This window comes from Coffea eugenioides, chromosome 2, assembly GCF_003713205.1.
Source record: "Coffea eugenioides isolate CCC68of chromosome 2, Ceug_1.0, whole genome shotgun sequence".
NCBI lineage: Eukaryota > Viridiplantae > Streptophyta > Magnoliopsida > Gentianales > Rubiaceae > Coffea > Coffea eugenioides.
Window position 1 is genome coordinate 11,393,712 of NC_040036.1, and position 19,796 is coordinate 11,413,507.

A 19,796-nucleotide genomic window follows, 5' to 3' on the forward strand; every position below is an offset into this window, starting at 1 on the left:
GTGTAAAAGGCGCAAGAATTGCACAGTCACTGACTCACTGGCAATCCAACTACCATGTAAACACATTTCACTACATAATAACATTGATTGCTCATAAAAGAATGAACTGCGGGCCTAACAGTCGAATGAAAAATCTTGAGTCTTCTCTCTTGTCATTCCCAGGCATGATATTAGGAGTTTTACTTTGATACTTGCTCATTTGACTGAACTGTAGAGCAATGCGTACATTATCTTCAGCTATGCAAAACCAGAAGTGATGCGTCTAAGAGGTAAGCCTTAAATAAGATGAGTAGCCAAATCATGAGCTACATCATACGCTACGGGAGGTTCTAAACTGAAAATGCCTCTTCTTCCAATCTCCGTGCCAAAATTTCAAGTGAAAAATGAACAAACATCATTATCCCCAAGGAATTTCACTTGGGAGTCTAATATACAAGTGACTGTTTGAAATTTGCCATCTCCCTGAGGATTTCTGCTTCATCATTCTTTGATCTCGCGACTAATCCATCAATGACCCTCTGAACTACGAATATATCAACCGTTCGCTTCTTTCTTATTGCATCGGCGCACAACTCAAATGCATAATCAAAATCATCCTTGTCACAAGCAAATGGAATAAGCATGCTGTATGTTGCCCAGTTCGGACGAAGTCTAAGTTCATTTGCCGCCATCTTCTTATACCAAACTTTAGCCTCGTTTACGTTTCCAGCACCAACAAACCCTTTCATCACAGCATTGTAACAAAAAATATTCATCTTCACCCCCTTTTTGCTCATTTCCTCAATCAAGAGAACAGCATCTAGAATTCGACCATCGACAACCAAACCATGCAATCTTGAGTTATAACTCCCAGCATTAGGCGTCACATTTTTCTTCTCCATCAAACCCCACAACCTTTCTGCCTCCTCAACCCTGTTCTTCTTATTAAATGCATCTAAAAGCGTGTTGAAAGTTACTGCATTAGGCTTGACATGATTTCTTTCCATCTCATCCATCAGCGCCACCGCAGAATCAGGAGAACCCAAATGACATAAAGCTCCAACAACAATATTATACGAAACAACGTCAGGTTTCAAGGGCAATTTCTCAGGTAATTCCTTGAACAATTCCCTGACTTTATCAAAATTCTTGGAATGAACGCAAGCCTCCAAAAGGGCATTGAACGAACGAAGCGTCCGTTCACAATTCAAGCTAGTCATTTCATCGAACAGCTTCTGGGCCTCATCAAGCATTTTGGCTCTTCCGTAAAGACTGATGAGGCGGACTGCAAACATTTCATCCCTGATGTCAGGGTACTTCTTTTGGTGCTCAAGGATATCTTTGATAGCGGAGAAATGTCTGCCGTCAGCAAGGCGGCGGACAGTGGCTTCATAATGTTCGTGGTGGTATCGACGGAATATGGGATTGTCAGTGGATTTCTTGAATTTGTTCACCAATGAATTGATTTTTTTGTCTTGAGAGGAAATGGGAACTGGGGTTTCAGCTTTAGGGGTCAGTTTAGTGTTGGTGGGGGTTTGAGGGGTGGTCAGTTTACGGCCAAATGAGGTGGGAGAAGGGATTCTGGAGAACAGGCTGCGGAGACGGTTGATGTTGGTGGAAGACATTCCGGCTTGCTGCTCATTGGTTTATGTTTAATACTAGTATAAACTTTTTCCAATGAGGGAAGCCGGAAAAATCAAGCTCGGCTATGACCACTCAGCATCTTTTGTGATCCCCGCAGAAGGGTAGAGTAAAGGAACAAAGGCAGTCATATATAACAGAATTCAGGTTGTAATTGGCCCTTTTGGGGTATGTGGCATTGATCCAAGTTTGAATTGAATCTTTGGTGATTCGTCAGGAAGGTTTCAATAATTGTTCATTGTTCAATCTTCTAAAAACCATGTTTTAATGATTTTAAATCGAGCTATTTTGTATTGGTAAAAGAATATTTAAGAACTATAAAAGTGGATCAACAACTACTTCACTATATATTACTAATACTAACATGTGCAATTAAACATTAGATGGGTTGAATGCAAGTGGAAAAAAAAAAAAAAAAACCTTATTTCATAGTCAAATAATACCGTACTCCATAAACGAATATAACTTGAAATCTTAAACACTGAATGGCAATTAAGATTTCTGAAACTTTCATCTCACGAAGAGTTAACCACTATCCCCGTAGAATTGATATTAACGCATCTAACACCGGGCTCAACAAAAAACTATAGCAAAAGATTGCAGCAACGTAGTAAAGATCAAAAAAGGATCAGACGAAGGGTCAAAACCACACTTTTCAAGAGTTGGTGCTATCATTTTAATAGAACATAAGTGGTTATTTCAATTTAGCCATCTTCATTAGCTTTTGTGCTTCATTGTTCTTGGATCTCTCAACTAACCCATCAGCGACCCTCTGGACTACGGAATTATAAACAGATTGCTTTGCTTTTACCGCGTCGTTGCACAACTCGAATGCATAATCAAAATCATCCTTGTCACAAGCAAATGGAATAAGCATGCCAAAAGTTGCCCTGTCTGGACCGCATCCATTCCTCATCATCTTCTTATACCAAACCTTAGCCTCTTCAAGATTCCCAACATCAACAAACCCTTTCATCAGAGCATTGAAACTATAATTATCAGGTTTCACCCCCTTTTTCCCCATTTCCTTGATCAACTCGGCGGCATCTGAAACTCGATTATCAGCAACCAAACCCCGCAATCTTGAGTTATAAGTCCTAACGTTAGCCAACACATTTTTCTTCTCCATCAAACACCACAACTTTTCTACCTCTTCAATCCTGTTGTTCTTATAAAATGCATCTAAAAGAGTGTTGAAAGTGACTACATCAGGCTGAATATTACTGCTCTCCATCTCATTCATCACAACAATGGCAGAATCTACAGAACGCACGTCACACAAGGCTTTAATAACCGTATTATATGAAACAATATCAGGTTCTATCGACAATTTCTCGGGTAATTCCTTAAACAACTCAGTGACTTTATTGAAATTCTTCGAATTCACGCAAGCCCCCAAAAGGGCATTGAAGGAAACAACAGTCCGTTCACAATTCAAGCTAGGCAATTCATCAAACAGCTTCTGGGCATCGTCAGCCATTTTGGCCTTACCATATAGACAAATCAGGCGGACTGCAAACTTCTGATCCATGATATCAGGGTACTTCTTTTGGTGTTCGAGGATATCCCGGATAGCGGAGAAATGTTGCTCTCTGGCAAGGCGGAGGACAGTGGCTTCATAGTAGTGGTGGTATCGGCGGAATCTGGGATTGTCCGTGGTTTCCTTGAATTTTTTCACTGAGGATAAGATCTTTTTGTCCTTGGAGGAAATGGGAGCCCGGATTTCAGCAGCTCGATTAGCCTTGATGGTGGTGATGATGGGAGAGGGTGATTTGGAGAATAAGCCGCGAAGACGGTTGAAGGCGGTGGAAGACATTCGAGCTGCCCGTTAAGCGCTAGGCGGTCGGTCGGTTAATCTTTTTCAAACGAAAAGTCTTTAAAAGCGGAGATAGAACTTATAGAAGTCCCCAAGATAAGATCCTTCCGAAAAAAGAAAAAAGAAAAAAATGGAAGTCATTCCAGGGGACGGTTTGTAATGTCCAGCCCAAATTATCTAATTCAAGTTTGAGTCATCTAAACATACAAACTACGGACTAACTGGGCCACTTGCCACGCTGGACTTTTGGTCCCAGTTCAGAGTTACCTTGACTCAATCAGTCAAAAATGATATAAACTGTGTTAGAATTTTTATTATAATTTGATCGCAAAAGGCCAATGATTTCATGGTGTGTTTGGCCGGAGGAATTCACCCAAATCCCTTGAGGTTGTTTTAATAAACAAATAAGAATAGAATTGGATTTGAAATCCGTCAAGTGTTAAAATTGAGAGAGTATTTGAAAAACACGTCACTTGAAATCCATCCCTTCACATCTCTTTGCTCTTTAATGTATTACTAACTGTTTTTATCATGGTTCAAAGAAGAGATAATGGTTAACAATATATAGTATAATCGGGGCGGCCAGTTGGTCCGAGGACCAATCCTCTTACCCATTACATATTTAAGGTCACAATCATGACCTTGTGAATACCTTACCTACACAACAGTAATATCAAATCCTGTGTCCTGAAAAGCAAAGAGATGTATCTCTGTTGCAGGAAGCACTGGTTAACTTCTGAGCTTCCGGTTCCACTTTGCTCCAAGACCATTAACACAATCGAAAATTCTAAATTGTCAAAAGTAAAAGCCAGGAATATGGTCATTTCTTGTAGATTATTTCAGAAATGTCACTTATGCAGCTTCAACACAACATTTGAACAGCCTAAACACAGAATCAGAAATCGTTTGGTTGCTTTAATGTCCTACCAATGTAGTTATATTCAACATGAAATGACTGGTTACACCAATGACCCTTCTTCCACTGCGCTTCTGGAAAATTGAACCATTTTCCTTCGCTGTGCTAATCAGACCTTTTGTTTTTGTGAAACACGCAGATCTTGGAACACATCCAATAACAGGGACATTGCCCAAGATCTGAACTGGAAGTGCTAACAACTCAAGAGTACCTCCAACAACACCACCATCATTTCACAAAATTTGATGATTTAATTTACCCAAATTGAATAATGTGTTACAATATCTTTCCTACTTCCATTTTCTTCACACCTTACAAAACTTGAGCAAGAAAAATTACCCGCAATTTTGATGAGTTATACACAAGCAAGTGGTCAAGAACACAGTATTAACTCCGAGGAGGCAGCAGTGACTGTGACCTTGTTGCATATAATGCACCTACAAATCATTAGCTTCAGAAGCATCCTAAAGTAACAGGTTGAAACAGCACTACTTCGTAAGTGTCAAGTTCCTTAAAAAACCATGGATTTTATAATGTATAAAGTACCAATCAACACAAAAATAAATACATCTCGGACTTAAACCAACAATTAGTGAAATAAGAAAAACTTAAATCCTTTTATTCATTCCACAATTTCCTCTGAAATGCATAATATAGTACTTCAATGCAGCACAATGAAGGGTAAACAGAAATGTACACCATAAGCATGCAACTTAACAACAATAGCAACCATCTGAAAATCACATTTCTCAACATTGTAATGTATAGTTAGTTTTCCTTTTGAAAGTACTTGAATCAATTGAGTGATTACATGACATAGTTTCCTTTTTATTTCATGAAATTCTTTAATCAATTGAATGATTGCATGACATGATGTAAAATCAGTCCTCATGGAGAATCTAAAAAAGATCAAGCAACTATAAACTGACAAGATCAGTCATTGCATAATTCTCTAGATAATTGTATCAGAAATGAGTTCCTTTTAGTCCTCAATCCGACTGTTACCTTCTGCAGAAGTCCATCGTTAAGAAAGGAAAAGAAGCAAGAAAACTGGTCTATTGGAACTGAGAGTCTTTTACAGATGCAAACAAACATAGGTTGTAGCATATTAGTAAAGCTTCAGACTTGTGAAACAATACTGCCAACATTCCTTCGACTGCCATGACATGACATTGTTCAGCCAGCAAAACAGAATAAAGGCACGGACAGCCAACAAGCGAACCTTCACTACCGCTCTACTCCTCTGATGGCAATTTCAGCATGTATTGCTTGAAACCATTCGACTTTCCCATTTGCACAACCTGCTTAGCCTTAGCTATCTTTGATTCCTTTACCAAACCGTCCACAACTCTCTGCAACAAGATTATGCCAACAATACACTTCCTCTTGAAAATATCCTGGCAAAGCTGAAAAGCCCAATCATAGTCACCCTTCTCACAAGCAAATGAAACGACAGTCCAGTATACTACTTTATTTGGAACACACTCATTAGCAACGAGCTCCCTGTACCACCTCTTCACCTCCTCTAAATTGCCTTCTTTACAGTAACCGTTAAGCAAGGCACAATAGCTAAAAACATCTACCTTTATTTCCTTAATTCCTAATTGGCCAAACAAGTCAACGGCCTCTACAATCCTACCCTGACTAACCAACCCAGTAAGCCGTGCATTGTATGTCCTAATATCTGGAACCACATTATTTGACACCATTCGACTCCACATTTTTTCACCATCATCAAACTTACTGTTTGAGTACAATGCATCAAGAATCGTGTTAAAGGTAATCAAGTCAGGCTTTAACCCATTCTTTTCCATCTCATCAACCATCGAAATGCTCTTATCCAGCGCACCCATCTCAGACAACCCTTTGATCACTGTATTATATGAAACCGTGTCCGGCTTAACTTTCAACTTCTCTGGTAACTCCTTAAACAACCCATCAATTTCATCAAACTTTCCCGAATTAACACAAGCTCCCAAAAGGGCATTCACGGATCTCACAGTTCTTTCGCAATTCCATTCAGGCATTGCGTCGAACACCTTCTGGGCATGCTCAAACATGCCCGATTTCCCATACAAACACATAAGCCGAACCGAAAACCCTTCTTTAGAGAGGTCGATCTTGAACTGTTTCTGGTACTCCAGAATCTCTTCGATCCACTTGTAGTGTTTGGCAGAGGCCAAGCGTCGAACTGTGTTCTCATAGACGCCGATTTTCGTCCGAAAGCGGTCCGAGTTGGAGTGTTGCTTGAACTTTTCCACGAGTCTTTTGAGGTTACGCTCTTTGAACAGATCTTCAGAGATGGCCTTGACGGAGGCACTTGAGGGGTTGGCCACAGCAGTGGAGTAAACACGGCGGAGGAGGCAGAAGGGGAACGACATTGGTGGCTTTTGTGGCGGGTTTTGGAGGATGGAAATGAGAAATCATGCGAAGAGAAGCGAAGCCTACTATTTACCGAAACTCAGAGTTAACTACTTCTAAACGGCCGTCGCTTGGGTTAAATACAAATCATTTTTTAGAACGAAAAGTGGAGCTCACAATCTTCTAAATTTCAATAAACTTCTTATACCTTCCCAAGGTGGAGCTCCGAATCTATAATTCCAAAATTAACTCTCCGGAGCTCATAATAAATTTTGTATGCTAAATTTAACTAAAAAGTTATCTAATACAACTGATGAAGGGAAAGGAAAGGAAACGAAATGTAATGTTCCACAATACTCAAAAAAAAAAAAACAAAAGAAACTAATTTATACCATTTATCAAGTTCCAAACTAACATCCTTTGCCCAAGGTGTATTTAAACAAGCCAAAATAAGTCCACAATCTTGAGCGTATATCTTCACCACTCTCATTTGTATTTCTGTACAAGTGATTGCTTTTCTCTTTATTTGCACATGCATGTAAAATTTCTGCTTCAATGTACATGCACATATGTTTTCTTATTTGAGCAAATTATCTGGATGGAACCGTGGAGTTTGACCATTGAATTATTAAAAGTCTGATTTTAACCACTGAACTATCTAAAATTTGGATTTCGAACCACTCCGTTAGATTTAATTGTTAAATATGATAGATCTGAGTGCTCACACGATTTACGAGACAAAAGAAAGAGGCATAGTTAACAATCAAATCTAATGAAAAGGCTCGAAATCTAAACCTTAGATAGTTCCATGGCCAAAACTTAACGATTCCAAAAGTTCAGGGGTCATCCTGATAAATTGCTCTTCTTACTTCCTTACATGCATATGTATATGGATCTTAGGCTATCTTTCTCTAAATAAATCCATCTGATTATTTGAAACTTTTATCTGGATGCAATCCCTATATTTTAGGGCTTTTGGGTGCAAGTAGCATTAATTGGATGCTGATGGCAGGCTATGCCTATCTTACTACAAGTTTCATCTATTTTAGAGCAATTTGGTAATTCGTGAGGTGTTGAATTATGTTTAGTGTAATGTTTTTGTAATTTGGTTCAGTTGTAATTTCACTAAATACTCTTTTTTTTTTATAGCTCACAATGGTTTCCTTAATCAAATTTACCTGCTAAGTAGCATTATCATCCTTGGGATGAGTTTGGCTGTTGTTGTTACGCTTGTCAGTTCCCCCGTCTGTTCAACCGTTCAAATCGATGAATCAGACACCTAGTTGGGCCGATTTTTAATTTAAATTGGACAGATAATAAATCCGTTGATCAAACAACAACTCAACGATTCAACTATTTAAACACGAAAAAATTGTCGATGGAACCGTTAACTTAAATCATCAGACAAATAAGGCACTTTTATTAAAACATTTCATATGCTATATCTTTTTGCCCCCTTCTCTCTCCTCTACTAATGTTGGCAGTGTGAGTAGGAGCACTTTATAAGAAACAGATTTTGCAGCTCATCTTGCAGCGGTACAGCGCAATGCATACGAAAATATTTTAGTGTCCACTTTTCCCTACGTATTTTCTGTTATAGGCTTGTATCTAGCTAGCACTAGTCTTGCAACTCTTTATAATTGTCGATTTTCCAAATAATTGAGATGGTAACAAACTAACTTCTCTCTAAAAATTCAATAGGAAAAGATAAGCACTTGGTCCGTACTTGACAAAATGTGAGAGTTAAACATTCTGATCAAGTGGTTAACCTGGTCCAATAGCACAAGGAATCAGAAAACTGGCGGTGTCCAATTATTGCTGCAACATTTTCCAGTCAAATTGTAAGCACTCTACACTGCTGGCTCTGAGTAGTGCACAATCTCTCTCAGTCATGCCTAAAATGAGCAACTCTTACACCTCAATCGCATTTGATCATGTTAGACCATGGAAGGATGCCCAACAAACTCTAACTAAAAGATTCCCTCTTCCCCTTCTCTCTCCCCTACCAGTGTGACTGCTAGTTATATAAACACACTTTTCTCAGCTGCGTTTTTTCCTTGTAACTCAATAACTTAAAAAGTCATTCATATTAGTGTCCATATAATTTTACTCAAAGTGATGGCAGGACTTGGCGACTCTGCCTACGATGATTATTGCGCATCTGAAGAAGGAAATGAGTGCGAGGATGAGCACAAGGAGTTTAAATCAAAGAACCTTGAGGCAGAAAGGAAGCGGCGGCGGAAACTCAGTGATAGGCTGCTCGAGCTACGCTCACTAGTCCCAAACATCACCAATGCAATCATCCGAAAACCCTTTTAATTTCTTTGAAATATAATTGTTTCTGTAACCTATCCAGATATGATCTCATATATGGATAGGTACAGAAGTTTGAGCTGGAACATGATTTCCACCAGATTGATTTTCTGGATGCAAATTCATTGACCAGTTACCTGACTCAAACTTGTATGCTTTGTGCAGATGAACAAGGCTACGATAATAACTGATGCAATAGATTACATCGAGGAGCTACAGAATACGGTGAGAGATCTTAGTGACCAACTTTGTCAGATGGACATAACTCTTAAAGAGGACTTGGAAAGCCAAAATAAATACGTTACTGATCCTGCAAAAGAAATGAAGAACTGGGGAATTGAGGTACCACCTTATTAACACCTTAACGGATCTTAGTAGCAATATAATATAATCGTTTTGAAGATTGCAAAACTTTTTTCCCGTATTTTACCCACTTTATCGCTGTATTTCTTGCCGGCAACAGACAGAAGTTAAGGTTACTCGCCTTAATGGAGCCAAGCTCTGGATTCAAGTAGTTTTCCAGAAGAAAATTGGAGGATTTACTAAATTGATGGAGGCCATTAGTGTCATTGGATATGATCCCAAAGATGTTAGTGTTACTACGGTCAAAGGAGCACTTTGTGTTACTTCTTGTGTCGAGGTACGGATTAATGCTCATTTCAGCCGCTTAAAAGTTCAAACTCTTCCTCTAGAATTTGGAATGCGAATCAAACAGGTTAAGTCTTCACCAGGACTACTGTGCTAATGTCACCAAAGAAAGACATCAGTCTTTTAGAGTGTTTTTCGCATTGGAATTCTTAGCTACCTATGGCCAGAGTATCGATCTCATTCTTTTCTTCTGAATTTCAGGCAATTCATGATGGATGTGTTGAAGTAGACCAAATCAAAAATTTCTTACTAGAGACCACCAGACGCATATAATACAGTCGCAGTGATCATTGTGTGAGCCCTCAGTTGCATGTTTGTCTTGCAACCAGTTAATATCAAATTAGAATGATCTTCAAATATCCCAAGATGAAGTTCCAAAACAACGCAGGGTTTTAATTCTGTTTTCTGCTTCCTATCTGGAATATTTTAAGTGCTCATTGGAGCTTCAGTCCAAAAATCATGTAATTGCTTTTAACCTAAATGAAAGATGGATAATTGTAACGATTCGAGTGCTTCCCGAGATAGTTATTGAATTATGAAACTTTATAAGCAGAGAACTTTGAAGTATACAAAAACACAAGAAGAGATTTGGTTAGGCTAAATCGATAATTGTATACATCTGTTTCTCAGTTTCTCTGCCTCATGCTTGGGATGAACCTCTCAATGGATTGTAGACCTTTAATGGATGCCAACAAACTGGTACTGCGAAAAGGTTTCCCATTTCTCCCTTCTTTTGCCATTTTCTCACTCCCGCAGAAAATGTTCTGTATAAGTGGGATAAACATGAAAGGATCAACCTGATCCAAATTAAATGACGTATGATATTTTCCTTGGTTCTATTGTGTGTGTAGCTATGTAGTTAATTGATTCCTTTTCTATCTTGATGGTGAAAAAAAAAACACTAATTCTACATCCTAGAAAGGATTGCAGGACTTAGAGACTCTGCGACAGACTTGGACGCACATGAGATGGTTTCAGCCACAGAGCTGCAGCGCACATTTATCTTTGTACTCCACGACCGCAGCATGAATTTTATGGCTGCACATTTATCTTTGGTCAATGCGGTTGCTTATGGTTTCCCTGATTTCATGACCAAGAAGGAGCAATTGTATATGACAGTAGACATAAACAAGAAAAACTAACCTGCAAGGCAGAAATTTCTTGCTTATGATAGGTTATTACCATTTACCAGCTTCCACTTGATGGTCATCTCTAAAGATTGGTTTGATTATTTAGGACTGGAGATTGTGTCAACTGCATAGAGGACATGACATTTGCCCTTTTACCTGCACTTCCTGAGCATTTTTTGGGGAGAAAGAAAACCACATAGAGATGGTGGGGGCTTTGGCATGGATCATGAGCATTTCTCCATATGCTACAGTGTAAAATTAGAGTAAGATTTTTGGTGTCATTGTATGCATTTCTCCATATGCTACAGTGTAAAATTAGAGTAAGATTTTTGGTGTCATTGTATGTGAATACCTTCAGTTTTCAGTTTTCATATCCTTAATTCTTTGGTGGTGGTGGTGGTGACAGGATTTATCAAGTCGAATGACATTGATTTATTTCAAGGAATTTAAGAGTTGACAAAACATCACCATCTTTGCAATTCTTGAAGAGAGGGTTGACGAAGTTAAAGCTCGGCATGCAAATCCACGAACTCCACAATCCAAGTAGAGAATATGTAAACATATATATCTCTGCATCGGCATAGGAAGAACAGACAGTCTTACCATGATTAATTTTAAATATTGTCTCGTTATTTGATCTGATTTTTTTTTCACCATAGTCAAATCTAATATTCACGTAATCCATACAATAAATTATGGTAAGAAACTTAGATCAAGTTTGTCTTTGATCCAACATTTCCGTGGCTAAACTGCTAACCAGGCTAAAAGCAAATGCCAGAGCCTATGAGTTCAAGTCCACGAGAATGTTTAACAATCACAGAAGAAATCATGAAATTGGATCGCTATTTTTCCCAAAAAATTTTTTACGTTTTCTGTAAACACATTTTGTAATCAACTTTTAACCTCATGTATATCAAATCATTACAGTACATTTTTCTACAAAAATTCTATGAAAATAGCAATCCAAACGGGCTCTTAGTTTCCTTGCACAGAATAATTCTTCATTATATGGGCAATCTTGGAACTTGCGGGTCAAAAGGCAGTTGTGTTTAACCTCGCATTATTCTATTTCTGACCAGTCCTCCATCCAGGAGTGTTCAAGGAAGATCCAATGAATCTCAATATCCCAGAACGAACTTCCCCAAACCACACCTCCCTTGGTAAATTACCACCATAAGATCCAAAGATACAGCCCATTCCAAATGGAAATCTGAAATCATTATGTAAGTTTTAAAGTTCGAAGTCACTGAAGCTTCACCTACTTTCTCTTAAAATATTCCAAACAAAGGCACGCTCAGGAATTTTTTCCTGTTTCGTCTACCATGCATATAAATCTACTCATTGATTCAGTGAACTAAGAAAACATTCTTCTGCGCATGCATGACCTCTCATGGCCAGGCTTCTTCTTGTTTCTCTTGTATTATCTGAGCTATGCATCTTTATCGGATATGCGCACGGCACCAGAAGAGTAGGAGCCTTTCCAAACATCGCAGCTCCTATTCCTTCTCCTCCTCATTCTCCATCTCCAGCTCCAGCTCCAGCTCCATCAGGTGGTAGAATGAACCCGGGATCAAATGAATATCCTGCGATCACGCATATAAGAAGCAGACACCATTTTTTCGACAAATCTGTGGCTGGTGGAGACATGATCCTTGGTGGATTTGCTATTTCTTTGGCTGTTGCGATTTTTTGTTATATCCGTGTAACAAGAAACAATCAGAAACATCACGGCTGAGAGTCTAGACTGAAGCCTTTAATGGTACTAAGTTTGTAGAGGTTTTAGAAGCATAGGCACCAAAGGTAGAAGATGAGATGATTCACAAAGTGTCGACTCGTAGTAGATTTGCAGAAGAAATTTTGTCTATTAAATTCTCTTTGCCTCCCCTATTCTTGTAGTTTTTTTTTTTATTTGTTTTTTCAGGTTAGGATCGATGATTAATTTCTCTTTCATTAGATTTCATCTATTGATGTTACCTGTGAGATCTGAACAATAAATAATCAGTGAGATTCAGTAAAATAACAGATCATGACTTTAAAAGATATAATCACTTCTCTTTTCTTTTTTTTTTGGCATTTTTTGCACATAGTTTCCTTTCGTAATATTATGAGATTTAATCATATATCCTGCTAGGAATTGAATACAATGAAGCTAATCCTCATTCAGTCATCTCCAATTTTAATTTTTTTTTTTCAGGTTAGTCTCTTGTTTTAATTTTGTCACCCTAAATAATTCAGACGCGCTATCTCTCCCATAGGATAGAAATAATGTAGATTATTCAAAAAAATAAATAAATAAATAAATTAGTTCCATGTCCGTGGAACGACTCCTAATAAAAGCAGGTCTGGACTATGGTACTTGTAGACGGGTTATGGACCAATGCGATTTAGTGGGATTGTAAGGATGGGCTTGCTGCAATTGGGAACCATATGGGTTGCTATGCCGGTCCCTCTCTTCTCCAATTCTTCCCTTAAAAAAAAAATTAAACAAATCAATAACAACCAAACCAATTTAAACAATCATAAATCATACCTTCATCAGATTTCACTCTCTTTCTACTCAAAGACCACTTGCTTTGCATTTCATGGTTGATGAAGCATCACGTAACAAATAGTTCCACAAGCAATGTAAACAGGTTGTGCTAAAATATCTTGCTTTTCTTTTAACCTTTGCAATATGATTAGACCAGCGATCAACAATGTAAGTTTAATTTTATTTAACCCATCAGTAATGAAATCATTTTTTTTTTTTGGGGGGAGAGGGGGTGGGTGTAGGCGTAAGGGGTATAATCAATCACGAGCCTTCTAATTAGTCTTTTTTTTTTTTTTCTAATGATAACAATCTACATTACTCATATCCTATGGGGTAAGGATGCTATTGAACCGAGTCGAGATTGAGTAGCACCATGCTTGAACTCGAACTCGATTACTATCAGTGCCACTCGAGTTCGAACAAGTATATAAATTTGAGATTGAACTTGACTTGACATAATAGAAATTAAGCTCAAACTCGACTCGTTTGAACTCAAGTAAACTGCAAGCCTTATTGAGCTCTAGCTCGAGTTTTTCTTTTCTTTTTTTTAAAAATTTTTTTTTACATTTTAGATTTATCAGATTACCATGTTGCCATTCATCACTATTTTCACTGAACATTACTTCATGTAAATTTATTAAAATACGGGCCCATAATAGCCATTTCATAATTAAAATATATAATATATAAATAATATAGATACTCGATTAAGTTCGTCGAGCATTTGAGTAGTTATTACTGATGCTCGAACTCGACTCGTTACACAAAGTGAGTAACTCAACCTCGAGCTTGAGCTCGAATTCGATCAAATCGAGTTCGATCCAAACTTTTGATCCTGACAAGCTACTCGCAACAGGTTTGATTTGCCTGCATCCCTATTATGGGGAGGAGGAGTTCAATTGGACTTGTATAGGAACTCGGGGGTGAACCTTCATGTCTGGCAATTAGTCAAAGAAACTTGAAATCATTTAGTCTTAAGAAAGCTGAACCAACATTGACCTCACCACCTAATACATGCATTCAAATATTCCTTCTAAAATACCCAAATTAAACATTTCAACTGATACTTTCACTTTCAATCATAATTTTCTAACCACATCTCTGGACCCAAAGCTGGCACTAGGTCATAAAGATATAAAAAATCCAAGCACAGAAACAAACACATGAATTCACAGCCGTTGGTCTGCCAAAAGCTTAAGAAGAAAAATAATCCTTGGACCCACAATGCCGTTCCTAAAGCTATAATATTGTCATGCAAATAAATTATACCATTTGCCAACCATTTCAAAAGGGCATCCAGGAGAGAAGACTATAATGTGTCAGTGGTCTGGGACAGCTCTGTTTCTTGTTCAGGACTGTTATATCTGTGCCTTCACCAATCATTTTTCTGACAATTCTTGAAGCTGTCCTTCGTTCGGCCGAGGCAATTGTCATCGGATAAAATGGTTGTCTCACAAAGGTGGCAGTATCCATCAGTCATGTATACATACACATGACTGGTTATGTGTTTCCAAACAACCAACTGAGGCCTGTTAAACAATTCACGGTGCAGATACTGTTCATAATTCAACATTGAGTATTTAAAATTGTTTGGATCTTGTGACCTACAAAAATTCGATCCGAATTGGTAACTAGAAATGTCTTTTAGGTGTACAATTTATCTTAATTTCTTTGAAATGGTCAATTGCTGTAAATCATTTGAGAGCTAAGACCTTGAATATATTTCGTTTGGCATAGTTTGTTGCACACTAAAACAAACACTTACGTCACTGTTTTGCTTTAGGGGTTCATTCTTCTATGACAATGACGATTTGTTTCATTTTCTTTTTTTGGCTTTCAGTGGCGATCGAATCCAAATGCAGAAACAAAAAAAAAACTCTGAGAACAGAATATAACTGATAAGCTCTAATGAGACCCTTCAAGATATCGAGTTTGGGAAGCGGTTGCAAAGCATTGCAAGGCTCAAACTTCAGTCATTTCTTAGTCAGTTCTTTTTACATTTCTATAGCCATCTACATGACAATCCCAGTCATTCTTTTCTTCAGTTTCACAAACACAGATGCAACACCAAGATCAGATCATATCAAAATTATGGCTGAAGTTGAGCAATTAATTAGTCCTCTATCTCTGAACTTGAATTAATCCCTTCTCGCCATCAATCTTCTCCTGCACCTCATCTGCATTTCAATTCAAATTTACAAAATTAAACAATATTAAATTGATGCATTATACTACTCATTTCCACAAAATTTAAAAAAAAAAAAAAAGCATTTTGCTTCTCTATCAGAATTTAAAGGAAATTGGAATCTATTTTCTAAACGTAAATGCAGCATAAATTCCAATTTCATCAGAGAACCATAAACAGCCTAATATTTGCAATCTTCTTCTTCTTCTTCTTTATTTTTCGCTTCTAGAAAAAAAAAAAAAAAAAGATAATCAGAGAGGCTAGAGAATTTCAGAAGAATAAAAACAAAAATTTACTACGATATAGATGAAGGTAAGAAAAACTGAAGAATGGGATTAAGAGAAAACATTACTTTGAGGATTGCAAACTGGAGGCTCTTCAAAGAGAGAAAGGGACATCTGTCTGTGAGCCAAGCCAATATCAAAGAGAATGAGGCCGGAAGAAGGATCATAAACTATGATATCTTTCACAGGCAACCACAAAAACAGCTCTTGTTGAGACAAACCCTCCACCCCGGTAAGTCCACCGTAGGTAAGATTAGCTCTAACCACGCTGTCAAAGAAAACCCTGGTCTCAAACTTGGCCACACATGGCTTGTCCAAGTAAACCTGAAGAAGCCCATCTTCATCAAGATCATATGATTTTACTACATCTTTAGGGAAAAGTCCGGCCGGCAAGCCTTGGCTGACGAGGAGCTCATGGATTGACCCTGATGCAAGAGGAAGAAGAAGAAAGAGGTGCAGAAGAAGTTCAGATGTCAGGTATGGCGTGAGGTGGTTTTTGCGAAATGTGGCCATGGGTGAGGAAAGTAGGATAAAAAACTTGGCTTTAGACTATATGAAGTAGGAAGGCAAAAGAGTGGACTCTAACAGGGTTTACGGTGCGAATTGAACGGGCCACTTATATACTATGTTTATTTCTTTAATTTTCGTCGTTAACTGTTGAGATATTAATATTTGCCAAGCTTTTAAGTCTCTTAGTTAGATTTGCATAATTATTAAAGGTTTCAAAAGTATTTCTATTTTGGGGCTAGAATCGTGAGTAATAAAATAAGGTACTCATTTTTTTCAAATAAATGTTGTGATTTAATTTTCAAGGATTTGTTCCCTATCTCCGCAAATTAATAGTTGTAAATTTTATTTCCAACAAAAAAAATTTGGACATAGTTCTCAATTACTTATTTGTCATGTCTACCACAATTAATAGTTGGCATTCTTTCTTGGAATATAATTTTGTGGTTTAATTTTCAAACAAAAAATTTCTTGTCTTGAAAATTATTACATGTTTGGATTGAGATGATTTCAAATAAAATAATTTATTTCACAAATTCCAATCACCTTTTTCATCTCACACACATCACATCACAAAAAGTGCTACAGTAATTATTTCAAATAAATCATCCAAATAAACCCCTATTCAAATCTTTCTAAAATAGTATTCCTAATGGTTGTTTAGTTTTCAATTAATCTTTTCTTTGTATCTATCAATCAGTGGTATTGGTTTCTTTTATTAACATAGGTCTAGTAAATTTCTTAACAAATTTTTGTTGTATTCCTCATCAAATTGAGTGTCTTGCTTAAGTCCTCAAGGGTTTTTTCATCGACTAATTGTTATCCCCAATAAGACTTTTATGTATGCATTTCTATTTTTTGCAAATATTATGGTGGAAATTGAATTGGTGGCGGTCTCTTTTACAAAATAAATTACATGGTTTAATTTTCAACGATTTTGTTTGTCATATCTCTAATAATTAACTTTTTTTATTTACCGGTTTCTGATTCAATGACTTTGTTTGTCGTATCTCTAATAATTATCTTGTTTTATTTATCGATTTCTAATTCAATGACTTTGTTTGTCGTTTCTCTAATAATTAACTTGTTTTATTTACCGATTTCTAATAAATATAAACGTTAATTCTCAACAACTTATTTGTCATATATCTGAAAATTAACAATAATAATTCATTTTTATGAAAAATGTTATGGTCTAACTTTAAATTGCATTTTTCCCCGCGTCTTTTATAATTAATTATTTTTGGCTTCTTATTTTTAGTAAAATTGAGAGTAAACTCTCTACGACTTTGTTATCGTGTCTCTAAGAATTAATAGTACATATTTAATTCTCAATGAATTCTTTGTCGTATCTTTGAAATTAATTTTACACGTTTCCTTTTTATAATTGTCGTACTTTAATTGTCGACTAAGTTTGTCGCGTCTTCAACATTTATAGTTTTAGTTTCTTATTTTAATAAAGACATAGGTTCAATTCTCGGCAATTTACTTTTCATGTCTCTTGGAGTTAATAATTCTAATTAACTTTTTATATTGAATTTTGAAGTTAAATTCTCAACCACTCTTTTTCGTGCTTCTAATAATTGGTTAGTTTTGCTTTGCAACTTTTGACCAAATTGAGTTTTAATTCTCAATGTCCATTTTTGTGTTTTATAAGGATCAATAGTTTATATAATATTTTTGAAAGTTTAATTTTGGACAAGATTTTTGTTATGTCTCTCATTAATTTTGAGGAGCATAATTTAATTCTTAACAATTATTAGTCAATTAACTTAATCATTAATCTTAGTATTTTTTGTATTCAATTATGAAGAATATATAATCACACTTCATCAATGTTTCAAAAAAGATAGAAAGGGTGACATTAAAAATAAGAGTTATTCATTTATGGTGATGAACTGATATAATTTACCCCCCCCCAAAACAAAAAAAAAATTATCTCGTGCATCACATAGGGAAACATTAATAATTTGAGTGATGAATAAAACCTATAAAGAAAAAATTGACAATAAAAAATGTAGCTTTATTACGCACTTAATTAACTAATTACAACGTCTTGGAGGCTTGAATGATTCCATTAGTATTTGAAACTTTGTATAAAGAAAAAGAAAGAAAATACTAATTTTTTTCTCATTTATGTTCACCAAAAAAAAAACAAAAACAAAGAAGCATTGTCTAGGTTTTCAATTCTTCAATAGATTCAAAATTAGCTTTTTCTTTTAGAATCAATAAGCAAAATTTTAATTTAGGTTTCCATTGTAACGGACATTTGAGTCGGGGGATAGGCTTTGTAAGTTTGAAGCATATATGCCCAGCTAAAAAGCTAGACAAATTGCTTGCGTCTAAACTTGGATGCAGCTGCATCTGCATGGTAACAGGCAAGAAAGTGACAATCATGTCACGTGAATAATCTGGGAGAAGAAAGAAGAAGCACAAACTTCATCAAAGCTGACGAATAATCCCTTGTCCCCTTTTGGCGAATCCGACGACGGAAACTACGAGGTTCGAGCTGCTTTGGATCTTTCTTCTGCCTTTTGTTCTGTCTAAGTATGTTTTTATTTTGTTAATTATACAATTCGGTGGACAAGTTATTGACGGATAATGGAGTTTAGATGCAAAAAGGGAATTTTTCACTTCAAAAAGGGAAAAAAAAGTTAATGAAATCGCAAGTATACAAGAATTTCATTTTGTTTACTGCATTTTATTTTGTTAATTATACAATTCCGTGAACAAGTTATTGAAGGCAAAAGACCAAATAAAAAGTGTTAAAGAAAGCACAAATATACAAGAATTTCATTTTGTTCACTTCATTGACCCATGCTTTGGAAAAATATTAGGAACACCATATACGCCACACAACAACATACTAATTAATACCAATAGAAGTCACCAAATAATGTGCTACGTCACTCTCACTACTATTATTATTATCTGGTGATAATTTATTATTATTCCATTAAAACGAAGCCTAAAAATTTATTATTATTATTATTACGACTGTAATTGTTATATACGTATGTAGATGCATACATACGTGTATAAAGCTCTCAATAACTCAGACTCGCCTTCTTGAAAGTGACAAGAAGGTTTCCAAGCATGCTTGTGATTATTTTGCTAATAAATTGTCATGATAAAAAGTAATGCACATAAAAATTGCTATGGCGGTCATAATATTGGCCACAATCCTCCTGAAATCGCGGGCTTCCTGACTAAGAACAGGACAATAAACAAATGAAATGACGCCTTTTAAACTTTGTAGCAGTGTATTTGTCTTTAATATAGTGGCACCTAGACAGCCACTTTCTTCCTCCTCATGACTTTCCAGGCCTAGCTAATGATATTATGGTACAACCATTGATTGGAATGTCTTGTGCTTTTGTCGAGGTACCTTGAGTCTTCACCTACCTGTCCGCAACTTTCCCATCTTTGACTCGTTCTCCTCTCTCCCACCCATTGTTTGACTACTGTTTTGAAATTTATCTCAAA

General features: G+C 36.5%; 5 protein-coding genes across 6 annotated transcripts; 1 reads left to right on the forward strand and 4 right to left on the reverse strand.

The window, feature by feature from the left end:
• Positions 1-425: 425 nt before the first annotated feature.
• On the reverse strand, positions 426-1,604 carry LOC113756388 (pentatricopeptide repeat-containing protein At3g13160, mitochondrial-like). Its single transcript, XM_027300076.1, has one exon. The coding sequence runs from the start codon at positions 1,602-1,604 to the stop codon at positions 426-428; it is 1,179 nt and encodes a 392-aa protein (XP_027155877.1).
• Positions 1,605-2,094: 490 nt separating this feature from the next.
• Positions 2,095-3,466, reverse strand: LOC113762691 (pentatricopeptide repeat-containing protein At1g55890, mitochondrial-like). Its single transcript, XM_027306249.1, has one exon. It carries the CDS (start codon positions 3,434-3,436, stop codon positions 2,315-2,317), a length of 1,122 nt encoding a protein of 373 aa, XP_027162050.1. The 5' UTR covers positions 3,437-3,466; the 3' UTR covers positions 2,095-2,314.
• Positions 3,467-5,376: 1,910 nt separating this feature from the next.
• On the reverse strand, positions 5,377-6,818 carry LOC113761940 (pentatricopeptide repeat-containing protein At3g13160, mitochondrial-like). The gene has a single exon (XM_027305137.1). It carries the CDS (start codon positions 6,731-6,733, stop codon positions 5,588-5,590), a length of 1,146 nt encoding a protein of 381 aa, XP_027160938.1. The 5' UTR covers positions 6,734-6,818; the 3' UTR covers positions 5,377-5,587.
• A 2,013-nt stretch (positions 6,819-8,831) lies between these two features.
• Positions 8,832-11,004, forward strand: LOC113756394 (transcription factor DYT1-like). Its single transcript, XM_027300081.1, has 6 exons — positions 8,832-9,008; positions 9,192-9,368; positions 9,490-9,666; positions 10,305-10,386; positions 10,593-10,782; positions 10,911-11,004. Exons 1-6 carry the CDS (start codon positions 8,832-8,834, stop codon positions 11,002-11,004), a joined length of 897 nt encoding a protein of 298 aa, XP_027155882.1.
• A 4,272-nt stretch (positions 11,005-15,276) lies between these two features.
• On the reverse strand, positions 15,277-16,371 carry LOC113763703. Of its 2 annotated transcripts, none has more exons than XM_027307602.1 (2): positions 15,872-16,371; positions 15,277-15,511 (listed from the first exon to the last, which is right to left on the reverse strand). In XM_027307602.1, exons 1-2 carry the CDS (start codon positions 16,314-16,316, stop codon positions 15,456-15,458), a joined length of 501 nt encoding a protein of 166 aa, XP_027163403.1. In that variant the 5' UTR covers positions 16,317-16,371; the 3' UTR covers positions 15,277-15,455. The 2 variants fall into 2 exon arrangements, with proteins under 2 accessions (XP_027163403.1, XP_027163404.1); XM_027307603.1 differs by lacking the exon at positions 15,277-15,511 and adding an exon at positions 15,691-15,744.
• Between the last annotated feature and the right edge of the window lie 3,425 nt (positions 16,372-19,796).